This window comes from Neoarius graeffei, chromosome 25, assembly GCF_027579695.1.
Source record: "Neoarius graeffei isolate fNeoGra1 chromosome 25, fNeoGra1.pri, whole genome shotgun sequence".
Lineage (NCBI taxonomy): Eukaryota > Metazoa > Chordata > Actinopteri > Siluriformes > Ariidae > Neoarius > Neoarius graeffei.
The window spans coordinates 25,026,852-25,040,532 of NC_083593.1; the positions used below are offsets into that span (position 1 = coordinate 25,026,852).

At 38.1% G+C, this 13,681-nt stretch overlaps 1 protein-coding gene across 8 annotated transcripts in view; it reads left to right on the forward strand.

Annotated features, from left to right (window-relative positions):
- Positions 1-9,484, forward strand: part of phldb2a (pleckstrin homology-like domain, family B, member 2a) — a 321,471-nt gene extending 311,987 nt beyond the window's left edge. For all 8 annotated transcript variants that reach the window (XM_060909198.1, XM_060909201.1, XM_060909202.1 and 5 more), the window contains 3 exons: positions 4,415-4,634; positions 4,952-5,037; positions 8,955-9,484. In XM_060909198.1, coding sequence (XP_060765181.1) covers positions 4,415-4,634; positions 4,952-5,037; positions 8,955-9,095 — 447 coding nt within the window. In that variant the 3' untranslated portion in view covers positions 9,096-9,484. The remainder of the gene's footprint in view (positions 1-4,414; positions 4,635-4,951; positions 5,038-8,954) is intronic.
- The last annotated feature ends 4,197 nt before the right edge of the window (positions 9,485-13,681 follow it).

A 13,681-nucleotide genomic window follows, 5' to 3' on the forward strand; every position in this document is an offset into this window, starting at 1 on the left:
TTTTTTAAGGTAAGGATCACCAATCTGTTCAGAATATCAGCTACTTATCAGTTATCAGCCTACCAGCAGCTAGGCTATGTGCAGCTAGGCTAGATATGCTATGATCTGTCCAACAGTAAAATAAATCAGTTGTGATTTGAATACGTGTCGTGTGATTTGAGTTATAATCCTGTTAGTATAATAGCATATTTCTATGGGGATAATAAAATGTCTAAAACGGCATCTACTGAAGAAATTGATGAAAAGATTGTAGCCTATAATGTTCACAGTTCGGGTAGCAGACAGCATACTGAGGGGAATAGCAATACAAAGCTAGCGCAGATCCACATTTCTCGCTAGCTGTGTTGGGTGTGTTGTTAACCCGTGTGGATTTAAGTGAAATATTTGAGAAGTGCTGTGGTCAAGACAGCGTTTTAAGGTAAGGACGCTTGATTATTAATGTTTGCCCGCCGTGGCTTGTTGTTGACGAAAGGCCCACATGATTTTGCCTTATGCAGCTACTGCTAGCATCATTTGAACTAGGTTAAGCTCATTTGCGCTAAAGGATGGGTTTATTGAAGGACTTTGATGTAGCTAGTTTCTTTTTAAAAAATCGTATGCTCAAAACAGTATGCCCGTGTTCATCATGTTTAACTTTTTTCTTGATGGAGTGCGTGAAATAGGGCTGTGCGATATCCCCTTAATTGGCATCGACGATGTTTACAGTGCAAACATCGTGATGGACGATCATATCGTGGGGGGGTTTAATACCACATTATTAAATATATTATTATTATTATTATTATTATTATTATTATTATTATTATTAAAAGTATTAGATACTCATCCGAGGCTTTGGCACGTTAAGAAAAAAAAGCGCTAGGTGATGTGGAATATTTGGCCTTGATAACGGATATGTGGTCCAGCTGCAACATGATGCCCTATATGTCAGCTACCGTACATTATGTGTACCGAGAGTGGGCAATGCAGTCCCAATGCCTGCAGACGAGTTTCATGCCAGAGACACATTCAGCGGACAATTTAGAAGACGCATTGCGCGAGACACTTGCCGAATGGAAAATAGAGGAGAAAAAGATCGCCTGCATAACAACGGGGCGAATATTGTCACAGCCATCAGGCAATTGAAATGGCCGTGGTTAAGTTGTTTTGGGCACAATTTGAACCTGGCCATAACCAACTCGCTTGCGCAACAGAGGGCCAATACAGACCGAGCGTTTGGAGTTTGCCGAGCAGTCAACACTGCGTTTGCGCACAGCTGGCTTCGGAGAAATGAGCTGCGCAAAGCGCAGGTGGAAATGAACCTCCCCGAGCACTCACTGATCACGGTAAGATATTAATCTGCTCTAACAATGAAAGACTAGTATTCAAACTATGAGAAGAAACTACACTTAAGCTATTACTCATTGTTTGTTTACACCATATCAATTGAAGATGCGTTTCGGCCTTTAGTGCGCACTTGAACGCGCTAATTTTTCCAATTTATTAGTGTTTGAATTATTGCACCAGCTTTTAAAATCATGATTTAATATTGTTTTTTTTTTAACTGTCTCTACATTTGTCAGAATCACCTTCATTCTTCCATTTGGTTTGACATTATGGCTTAGAGTGGACCATTTTGTGTCTGAAAGTAGGCCTATTTACCAGATTAAAGTTATTTGACTTCTGCCGAAATCTGCGCTTCACTGCCGTTTGATAAGGTGAAATATTTCCCGACTGTTAATAGTGGCTATTTGTTTGAACAACATGACAAATTTTACATTAAAAGTATAGTGTAGGCTAAAAAATGAAGTCAAAATTTATTATTAGTAGCATACTGTATTTGTGTAAACACATGTTATGTTCACTAGCACGTCCCTGCACCATAGCCTACGTGAACAAGCGGTAATAGGATATTACTTTATAATGATTTATATAATTATGTATTTATAATATGTTATATTTATATATTAAACAAAACTAACTAACTAAACTAACAAAAAACTAACTTTTTAGGTTAAATAGGCCCAGATGATACCGTATATGCATGATTATGACAGGAGGGGGCGTGATATCACGATGGATCTCCATCGTGATGGATGACCACCATCGTCGATGGACGATGGCATCGTCTATCGGCACAGCCCTAGCGTGAAATATTGTTGCAAGTGGTATTTTGATGCAGTCATGTCAAAAAGGCAGTTGAATGCACGGTCTCATTCAAGGAAAAGGAAGACTTGCATGATGCTTGAACATAGATCGGTAAAATAGACCCTAGTAGGACTTGGTTTCGTGTATTTCGGTCTGTAGAGTTATGAGTTTGGGCGCTGTCCATGGTGTTTACGTTTCATGTGGCCGCCGAGCCAAGTACCTTGACTTGCAGTGAATGTTTGTTTTCATGCCGCCGAGCTATTTTTATGTATTTTATTTTTTAAAAGGACTTGTCTGTGTGTGTGTTTTATGTTTACAACACATAGGTCTACATTATAGCGCACGCAGGCTTGTGTGGTTATCTCTGGCCATGCCCCTGCGTGAAAGTTACGCAGTATCACTGTCCTGTCCGTGGTAATAATCAGAACCGGCTCTGTAATGATAATGCGCGCGTTCTTCTCTCCCTCTGTGGTCGGATGTGTTGAGCGATGTGAGCGTGGGCCTTGCGCAGCTACGATGAGCCAAACGTAACCTATCGTAGGCTTCTAGGCTAATTACGCACTTACACTGTAAATGCTTGACACATATTGCAAATAAAATAAGAGTGTTTTCCTGGCCAACGGTAAGGGTAGGGTTGACAGGTAGCCTATGAGGGGCCTAGCCCCTGGGCCACGGGTGTTGATAAAGCGCCCCTGCGGACATGGAGGAGACCGAGGAACCTGTGGTGGACGACCCTGCAGAAAACGCAATTTCTTCCAGTAATGAAGTGCACCCCTGGCCCTACATACGTGATCACTTCAGCTTCGTAGAGAAAAGGGGTGACAGTTTCATTATGCAATGCAGATTATGTGTGCCCAAGAAGACAACCATTGCGGCATACAAAAATTCGACGACTAATCTGCGCAAGCATGTTGAGGTAAGTATTGTCATTGGCATCATAATCACGGGCGCAGATAGAGGGTGGGACGGGTGGGATTCGTCCCACCCAGATTTAAATTCACCTCGTTCAGTCCCCCCCCACTTATAGGGAGGAAAAAACGTCTATGCTGTCTTTCTTTGCATAAGGCAAACCTCACGGAAAAATCAAAAGACTAATTACCATTCGGTTTATTGAGGTGCACAGCAGTGTATACATAGTTGCAACAACTCACATAAAACAAAACAAAGACTGATATTCGGTTGGTTGAGCTGCGCAGACTGCACAGGTTGCGAGCTCGAGCTTGGTTGCTATGGTTACCCACAACAAGTTTGACAGGCATATCGGGGTTGGGGTTGGTTTGCTGGCAGTTTTGTCCCCCCCCCAGTTTTTTGTCCCCCCCAGTTCAAAAAACGTATCTGCGCCCCTGATCATAATGTTTCCTTTCCATAGTAAAACCGACAATAGGCTGGTTATATTCCAAAAATAGTGGATGGCATTGCTAATGTTGAAGTAGCAACCTGTTGGTACTGTAACATAACGGTAACTAGTCTGTTATTTGGTTGGCTAATCATGCAAGCAAGTTAGCTCGCCAACCTGACGTGATCAGTCCTCCTACCATTCTACATCCAACAGGCCAGAAAGGAATGCTAAGCAAAACAAATAATGTTTGAATTGAATTGTTCAATAACACACAGTGCACACAGGCAAGCTACGAGATTTCGGTGCAACATTTCACTTTCATATTTCGTGTACAATGCTTTGTGTGTGGTCAGGGCGATGTAAACGACATGACTGTGTGTATTGACCTTTTTTGTTTGTCTCAGTTTTAATGCAGCATTATCCTAAGCATTCAATTTGATACACTTCCTTTAAATAAAACATCTGGGTTGAGATGTACATATATCCTTGTTTCCTCTTCTTTTTCATTTTTGCACAACACAATGGAGGCAGAAAACACCCATTGTTAAAAGTAACGTTTTACTTTTACTCAAAGTACATTTTAAATGATCTACTTTTTACTTTTACTTGAGTAGATTTTTTTGTCTGGTAACTTTACTTGTACTTAAGTAAAATTTCATCAGAGTAACAGTACTTGAGTATAATATTTTAGTACTCTTTCCACCTCTGACCTTTAGTTTTATCATCTATTTTAGAACTTGTTTGTGGCTGGATTTCATTCTTCAACACTTAAAATTGTTGTCTCATCTTCAAATTATTCAATTAACAGTAGTGCAAATAGTAGCGTAAATTTTATTTTGTTAAAACTCATGGATAGAAACAAACAAATAGATTTTTAAAATGTAAATAAAAAATAAAGCATGTGTTTTAAAAACAACAATAACCTTTATTTGACATTTGTCTCCTCAGTCTCGTCCATTAACACGTTACCTGCCAGTTAGGAGGGATGACTTTGACCTACGGAGTCACATTGAGGCAGCAGGTCATCATCCTGACACCTGCTTTCACCTCGTTATCACTGACAAGACATGCCGAGGCTCTCTCATCAAGATGGGGGGGAAAATCAAAACCTGGAAAAAGCGCTGGTTTGTTTTTGACCAAAATCGCAGAACCCTGGCATACTATGCAGGTACTATCTCCCTGTTTGTATTCAAAAACACTTGATTTTTGATGTCATTATAGCTATGAAATCATGCATGTCATGACTTCTCTCAGGCAGTAGGGGGTAGTATTGACCATGTAAAAAAGGTTGGAGAACACCACAGCGGTGCACTCAAAGCCAGCTGTCATGAAATTCATATGCATGTTTTTTTGTAAAGATTTTATGTTGATATGATAAATGGCTATAGATTTTTCTTTTTGCATTAATGAGCTGCAAGATCAGTTTTTGGATAATCTGCATGTTAATTCTGTTCAAATATTGTGTCTGGCTTCTCTTCTCTGTAGATAAGCATGAAGCAAAAACAAAGGGTGTCATCTACTTCCAGGCTATTGAAGAAGTGTATTATGATCACCTTAAGAATGCACATAAGGTGAGCTTCAGAAATTGACACAAAACTAATATTAATATAACATTTCATGAATGTCAGCGTTAAAGAAAGTACAAAATTTCGCTGCTGTTTTACTAATAACCAGACCCTCCAGGATTTCGCGATGTTGCAGTTTGCAACTTCAACGCAAATTCAACCAATCCCCACAAATTCAGGGCGGTGTTGCAATTATATCCAATCACCGCAACCTTCCCGCAAATTTGACCAATCGTTGGCGTCGTCTTGAGGTGACGTCGACAAACTACCTTCCGCCTTACTTCCGTGTATAGACCCCTTTCACATGACGTCACCGCGCCGCGAGATTTTGTTAGGCGCCATATTGGAAGACCAAGTACATGCATTCACAATATAAAACAAAGTACGAGCGAGAGTAAAGTGACACGATGGATGATAATTCTGGTTATGTGAGTACATTACCAGTTGCAGAAAGGGCACGGTATGTGGAGAAACTGGCTGTGATTGATGGGTTTGACCCATATGATAAGACTCAGAAAAAATTATGTGAATCCAAGCACACAGTTTAACGCAAAAGTTCGTTTATATCCCGACCTTGTCAGCTGTCAGATTTATGTTAATGGACCCGGTAAGCTGGTAAATAATTTTTTTTTTCTTTACCAAATTCTAACAGAAAACGAGAGCGCCCGAAAGGGAATACCGCGCCGAGCCGCCTCACAGCTGTAATGCAAATTGCTTTCCTCCTCGGTATACAAGTGCGCTTCCATGGCAGGGAAAAAGAAACTACATTCTGCCGCGTATGTAGTCCCCTATTTAAACAAATAGGAGTCATTCAGGATTCAGCCATGTTTTTGCTCCGTGTTTTTACTCGACCAAAGTTATACAGTATTATGAGCTTTAAATTGCATAAATAAAACCATTTGGTGAAACTTTGAAGAAGAGATTGTACTGGTTTAAAGTTTTTACCTAACGTTTTCATGTCGACTCCAATTAATACACTAGTAGAATCGATGACTAGTTTAGTAGGCCAAAACTTTTTTACATTTTTGACTGTACCAGCCTGAAAAAACTTGCGACAGTCAAATGGAAAAAAAGCAAGCTGGTCATGTTGTACTGTACTAATCTATGACTGATGAGTATAGTAAGTGATACTAGTACTGATACAATAAAACAGACGACTGTAATCTGGTAGGCAGCACGATTTATATTATTTCTCCGTGTCAGATACATAAGGAGGACCGGACACCAATTCTGCCATCTGTTTGCTACCCAGAAATTGTAAACTATTTGTTGTTTACACCCAGTGCCTACACTGCTGATGACTTGAAAGCCTACAAAGGGCTACAGGCTTACAATTATGTTGTTAGTGGCTTGGTTCGTGATATTACAGCTGTTATTAAGAATAACCTACACATAGTTATGGCCAAGGTAATCTTGTTGATATTTATCTTTTAATAATATATCTTTTCAGTTGAAAAATTAATAGTTTTTGTTACTATTAAGATATCCATAATTTAGGTTAATTTATCCAAATTATACATATGTATTTATGATATATGCCTACACAACAACTATGTTTTATTTATATAATAGGAGGGAGAGCAAGCCCCAAACCATCCTAAATTATTATTATTATTATTATTATTATTATTAAATTGTAGAAGTCTGGGAGGCTTGCTCCTCATACAGTTATCAACTTGAGGCCAATTTAGCATGTTTTAAATCTGAATTTCTTGCGTTTGCTTACCTCAAAGTGTCCGCAGATCATGCACAGACTTATCCATTATATCCACAGTTTTTTGCTAAGTCTCACACAGGTTTCTTTCAAGTCTACTGTTGGGCCAATAAATCATAAATAAAACAGCTCAGATTTGTTTGTTTAAGTCGTTTGCCGCTCCACTTTATTCTCGTGGGTTCACATACCGCCTCCGTTATTTCCCCCTAATCACGAGTTTGTTGGTCTTCCAAAATGGCGCAGGGTCTGTTTACTTCCGGTTTCGGGTGACATCAGTGAAAGGGGTCTATACGTTCAAGAGAAGCAGCATGACGTGCGAGTCAGTGTTTATACTGTATGGAGCACTTGCATGTGACGTCACATCTGCTCCAGATTGTAGACAAACGCCATCTTGTCGGTTAAACGCCATATTTCCGACACTGACTTTCATTATTTTTTTGCCGAAATATTCAAATATTACCGTGCCACAATGCCGGAGAGTTGCATGGCATATAAATGCCACAACAGGAGAGGTCAGAAAACGGGAAGTTAGTTTCATAGGCTGCCACGGGACCCTGACAGGCGCGCAAAATGGATTGCTGCTATCGGCTGGGCCGATCCAAACAACAAGAACAAGGCATGGGTACCGACTGGAAGGAACGATCACTGGCGCCTGTGCAGTGACCATTTCATCTCAGGTTCGTCATGTATTTATTTCAGTATATCCATGTGGTTATTTGCAGCATAAGTTTATGACTTGCTCTAATAAAAAATTCCGGGAAGTGGGAGCCTGAGAAAAGGGTTGGGGCGGGGTGGATTGGGTCTTTAGCGGTGTGGTACGAAAAAAACAGTAAAGAGCTTATAAGAATTTACCACTGTCTTAGTAGTAAATCCTTATAAATTTAAGGATTAATATAAATTAATATATATGCCATGTATGATTCAACCATAATCGGCTGGTCAGTGCTATGCTAGATACTACTGATATATCTAGCATCAGTTCTAGTGCTCAATACTTAAGTGACTTACCCGTCCAATGAGGATTGTTATTTTCTTCTTTACAAGATGCCACATCTTAGGGCGGCTGACAAATCCTGAATTTCTGTAGAGATAACTGTCCAAAGATTTATAAGCACGCAGTGCTTCACCACTGAACAGCGAGGGAAAGTTGATGAGGTAATTATACACGTCCGGGTATTCCACCTCCGGCAGTTCAATATCCACTGACACGGTCGTGAAAACTACGTCCGGTAAGCCATAAGGGTCACTAATCTGTAGATCGTTTATTTTAGACATATATCTAGTTTTCTGTTCATTAGAAAAATGAGCTGTGTAGTCCGTCGGTTGAAATTGATCCATTCTGTACACGAGTGCAGCAGTATTCAGCTGTGTTGTTTGCCGACAAGATGGCGGCTGTTAACTTTCTGGTCACGTGACTGCAAGATCTCTGTAGGCTTAAATTCTGTTACTGAAAGTGTGTTATGTTTACAGTGAAGGACTGTGTGCACTTTACATTATTTTTTTTACTTAATACAAGAAATTAATGGATGCCAACATTTTTGCCAAAATGGTATTTTATTTTCCATTGTTTAGGCAGCTTCAGCATCATACTGTGAGATTCTGTTCAAAATTTTTTTTTTTTTTTTGTTCTATGAAGCCTGAGCCATTTATTAGTTTATAATTATTGTTTAATTTAGTCTTCCAGCGAGACTGCCTGCACACAGTATTAATAAGCTTTTTTCTTACATGAAAACTGAGGCATTTATATTATATTTTAAGGTAACTTCATGTTGTGTTGTGAGGTTCTATGCACTTTAACTTTTGAACCAACAGGTGCATTTGGATAAGTAAAGCCTATTTTTCTGCATTTTTGTAGTCGTGGTAATCTTTTATATTGGTAAAGATGTTTATAGGACCATTTCTCAGTGTCTTTGTTTTTTTAATCAATAGTTTTTTAGTAATAACAATATTTAACATATCACTCAATTTTAATCACAAAAAGAGAAAATCGCAACAATTTCTCGCAACTTTCACTTCCTCCCGCAATGTAATCACAACAAAAACCTAAAGAACACTGCAACTTTCATCGCAATTTTTTGGAAAAAACCCTGCAACATCAGACATTTTAGCCCGTAACAATCACAGAAAAGGCCCGCGAAATCCTGGGGGGACTGAATAATACTGTGTTATTATTTAAAATACATTTCTTCCCTTGCTGTTTCTCACACAGAGTCCAAACCCTTCACTGACATTCAGCATAAAAACACATGATCGCGTGTATTTCATGGTAGCGCCATCTCCAGAGGCCATGCGGATCTGGATGGATGTGATTGTTACAGGAGCAGAGGGTTACTCACACTTTCTGGTTTGAGCAGCAGCTTTCTGCTGTTTGGTTCAGCCTTCAGAAAGAACTTGCACCCTGGTACTTGCTGCTATTTGAGCAAGGCTTTTTCAAGCTTACCTTTATAATTGACATTATAATACAGTGATGTGAGAATCACAACAAAGTATAGAAATACTGGTGCTTTCTTTCAGTACAGCTTTTCAGTTCAGAAGCTGGAAAAGGATATTAAATGTTATCATAGCCAGTTCTGATGTTTTTTTTCCCCTCTATGTCCTATTTTTGAGTTTTAGTGTGATGTAGCTCTGGAAACACCTTTTTGCATGACACCAATATTTTGCTTTTGCCCTATTTTATTCCATTTTAGGAACATGCTAGCCTATGAAAATGTTACCTTATTCTATTTTAACTACTTCTGTACAACCTTCAATCATATTTTTCTTGTTCTTTTAAAGTCTCTCAATTTTACAATATAAGCAGACATATTCTGCACATATTAAAAGCTTTTTTCTAATATTTAAGTTTTTTTCATTTACAAGGAATGTTTGTCAGAACATAAGTCAAATTTGGTGCTATTTTTTTTGCTCAGAGTAGACTAAAAGCACGATATAAATCACCAAATTCATGCACTTTTTGAATATCTGTATCATGTGAATGCATACAAGGCTCATGAGCTACGTTTACATGCACAAAATATTCCGGTTTTTGCCCTTATTCAGAAAAAGGCAATATTACTACTAAATTGTTTACATGGCTAATGAAAATGAATATTCCACATTTTCTTCTTTGTGTTCTGCCTAATGGCAGGTCCAAGTTTCTAGGGAAGAATTACAGTTGTGGTTTCCTTTTGCCTTATACTGGATTATTTATGGAGGTTTATTCCTCTCAACCGTTCAGACACATTCATACCTATGGGCAATTTAGAGTAGCCAGTTAACCTAACTGCATGTCTTTCAGACAGTGGGGGAAACCAAACACCTGGAGGAAACCCACATACACATGGGGAGAACATGCAAACTCCACACAGAAAGGCCCTTGTCAGCCACTAGGCCCGAACCCAGAACATTCTTGCTATGAGGTGACAGTGCTAACCACTGCACCGCCCCAATATTCCACTAATATTCCTGTTTACATGCAGCCATGCATACTCTGATTGTCTAGTTGGTTTGTGTACAATGCACAGAGCTGACCATGAACAGGTAAGAGGCAATGTGTCCCAAACTGCCATAAAAACCCCATTTGAAGTATATATTCTGAATGCATGTCCAAAGAATGCTCCTAAAACTTAAATAATATTGGCATATCCCATGTCATAATCAGAAAATGCTACATGCAGAATATGGCCAAATTTGGAACAGCCAAACGGATTGTGCTGTTTACATGACTTGTATTAAATTACAAATATTGTCATATTAGGAATAATAGTAAAATATTAATGTCCATGTAAATGTACTGGTGATACAAAATCCCATTCATTTTATTTTCATTTGCAGGCTTTTGCTTTTCTTTTTTCCCCTTAAACAGTGACAAGCTAAAAAGAGCCAGTTCAGCTGAACATATTATGATCCTTTTCTGTCATTGTTGAAGCTGATATTTTAGCAGCAGCAGTCATAATAAGCCTTAGTAAGGGCCTGTTTCCTGTAGGGTTGTTAAATTAATCAGAGGTACAATGGAAAGATTTCTTTTTTAAAAAACTATTTTTGCCCATTGATCATTTAATGGCTGTAAAAATGCTATATGCCAGCATATTTAATGACTGCTCTGAAGTCTTAAAAGAGAGACATTTTTTAGTCTTATTTTTATTTTATTAGCAGCTCTGGAGTAGCATCACAATATTAAGGCTACATCCACACGACAACGGCAACGAGATTTTTTTTTTTTTAAATATTGCGTCCACATGGGCAACGGATCAGTAAAATATCAGGTACATATGGCAACGCAACGCTTGCTGAAAACACATGCCACACCTCTACGTGCGCTGTAAGACGGTCCCATGGGAGACACCAGAACAATAGAAGAAGTAGACGCATGCGCATAAACCCCTTCTTCTGTAGCATCAGCCACATAAAGTTTTGATTATTAATCAGTAGCGTAAAACGAAAGACGCAGAAAGTGGAATGAATGGGGGTAGATGGAAGCCGGTACGCCAACATTCTGATATCCTCCAGAATTCTTTAATGGTCCGGAATAAATTGAATGCTACACGTTGATGGATTACTTTGTTCTTCTACACCCTTTTTGAGGAATGTATTGTCGGACTTAAACCAACATCTGAAGAGGTGAGATCGCTCCTTTTTTTTTTTCCTATTTTTGCTGGCGGGATTGTTTTTGTTTTTGGAAAGCACACGGGCAGTGCGCGGTTTGGTTATACTGCTTCCGCAGTGTTTGGACTAAAGACTCTGCCCTAAGGGCTACTCTCTCTCTCTCTCTCTCTCTCTCTCTCTCTCTCTCACACTTTGCACCATTACACAATAAATATTCACAGTGAAAATATTTTGTAAGTGCGTTTCATGAACCAAGTTATAGGATTTGTTGACAACTCGCATCGAGTTCGTTACACTTCTACCCGGCGTGAAGCACTGACAGTCATGTGGTTGTGACGTCATCATAAACAAATCCGTTCTACTCATCCAGATGACTTCGCAACGGCGCCATTGCCAGATTTTTCCACTCTGGAACCCGTTCTCAAAAGATTTCGTTTTGGGGCACCCAAAACGCCGGTGCCATGTGGACGCCAGGCCAAAACGATAAACAATTTTATCAGATTCACCTGAATCCGTTGCCGTGTGGACAGGGCCTAAGAATTACATTACTCTCAAATTTAAGATGATGTGCCAGACAAAATTATCATAACAATGATAAACTATTTCAGTGTCATTTGATGGCTGAAACATAGTTGGAAGTCTGTTTTTAAACCCTTTGGACATAATGTGTACAATTGTATGCATGAAGTTCCATAGCATTTTTCCTTGTGTCTGAAGGGGTTACACAGGTACCAAAATGTCATGGATTGTCAACCCCATTTTAGTATTAATTTGTACATCTTTATCCAAACATGTATTACAATATGTTGTTTATGACTGATGAGACTGTGGGACTTAGTTGGATAACAATATTGCTATGGATTTAATGCAAGGAGGTTTCACAAACACCAAGTGTGCATGCATTCAGACATGCATACTGAACATTTGTGAGCTCAAGTCTACAAGAGATATTTGAACAAGCATTCATTGTACTATATGCTGTCATTGGAATGACCAATAATAGTATACATGTTTTTAATTATTTAACATATGAGTGATTCCACGCTTATGGGTACTGAAATGGGGACATGAACTTATTTTTAAAAATTCACCTAAAACCATTTATTTTTTTTTACCATCAGATCACAAAACATGTAATCTTTAATGAATGATATGTTAAAAGATAACTTTAATTTTCTGAGATGTAATAAAAACATATTTATATGCCAAAGTCAGAACGTAACAGAAGTGTTGTGGACATATATATTCTCAATTTTAACAATGTAGAATTACTTTTTGAAACATAGGAAGGTGATGTTTTAGCAAATATAATTAATAAACATACACATTCTTTCAATAAGATTAACATGGTATATAGCTAGATTGTAATTAATTTGTAACAGACGCGAGATGGACAATCGTAACAGAAGTAATGTAACAGACATCATTTTGGAACTCATAGGCTTGACTTTGGCATATAAATATGTTTTTATTACATCTCAGAAAATTAAAGTTATCTTTTAACATATCATTCATTAAAGATTACATGTTTTGTGACCTGATGGTAAAAAAAGAAATGGTTTTAGGTGAATAAGTTCATGTTCCCATTTCAGTACCCATAAGCGTGGAATCACTCATATATTACAATATTTTTGTAATCAATTTTATACATAATTTAAACCAGTCAGTATTATTAAATGAAGTAGTTTTTTTTTTTTTTTTCCCATCAGTTAGAATATAATCCATAATAACAAACTCCTCCAATTTGGCATGAACAGTTTAATTCATACTGTACATTAAATGTGAGTTAAACCTTAACTTAAAGATCTTATTTTTGGAAAGTTGTCCATATACTTGCATTGTATTATATTGCATAATAAATGATCAGTAAACATGACTGTGTGAGTGAGTGAGTGAGTGAGTGAGTGAGTGAGTGAGAATCTTAACATGCACTACAGAGCCAACACATTACTGACATAATATGGATGCATATTTACAAATTGGATATTACAACCCCAATTCCATAAATTTGGGACACTGTGTCAAATGTAAATAAACAATATGACAATTTGCAAAACCCTATATTTCATTGAAAATAGTACAAAGACAATATATCAAATGTCGAAACTGAGAAATTTTATTGTTTTTCGAAAACTACATGCTCATTTTGAATTTGATGTCAGCAACACGTTTCAAAAAAGTTGGGACCACTGTGTTGCATTGTTGTACCCTTTAAAGTGCTGATGACACGAACATGACTCTATGCAATTTCTTAAATAAACTATACAACATGGCAAGCATGTTAGATTTCTGTTATAATTACGTGAAAAGAAGCTGTTGTTACGCGAATATCCAACTTTTAATTGCACAGCG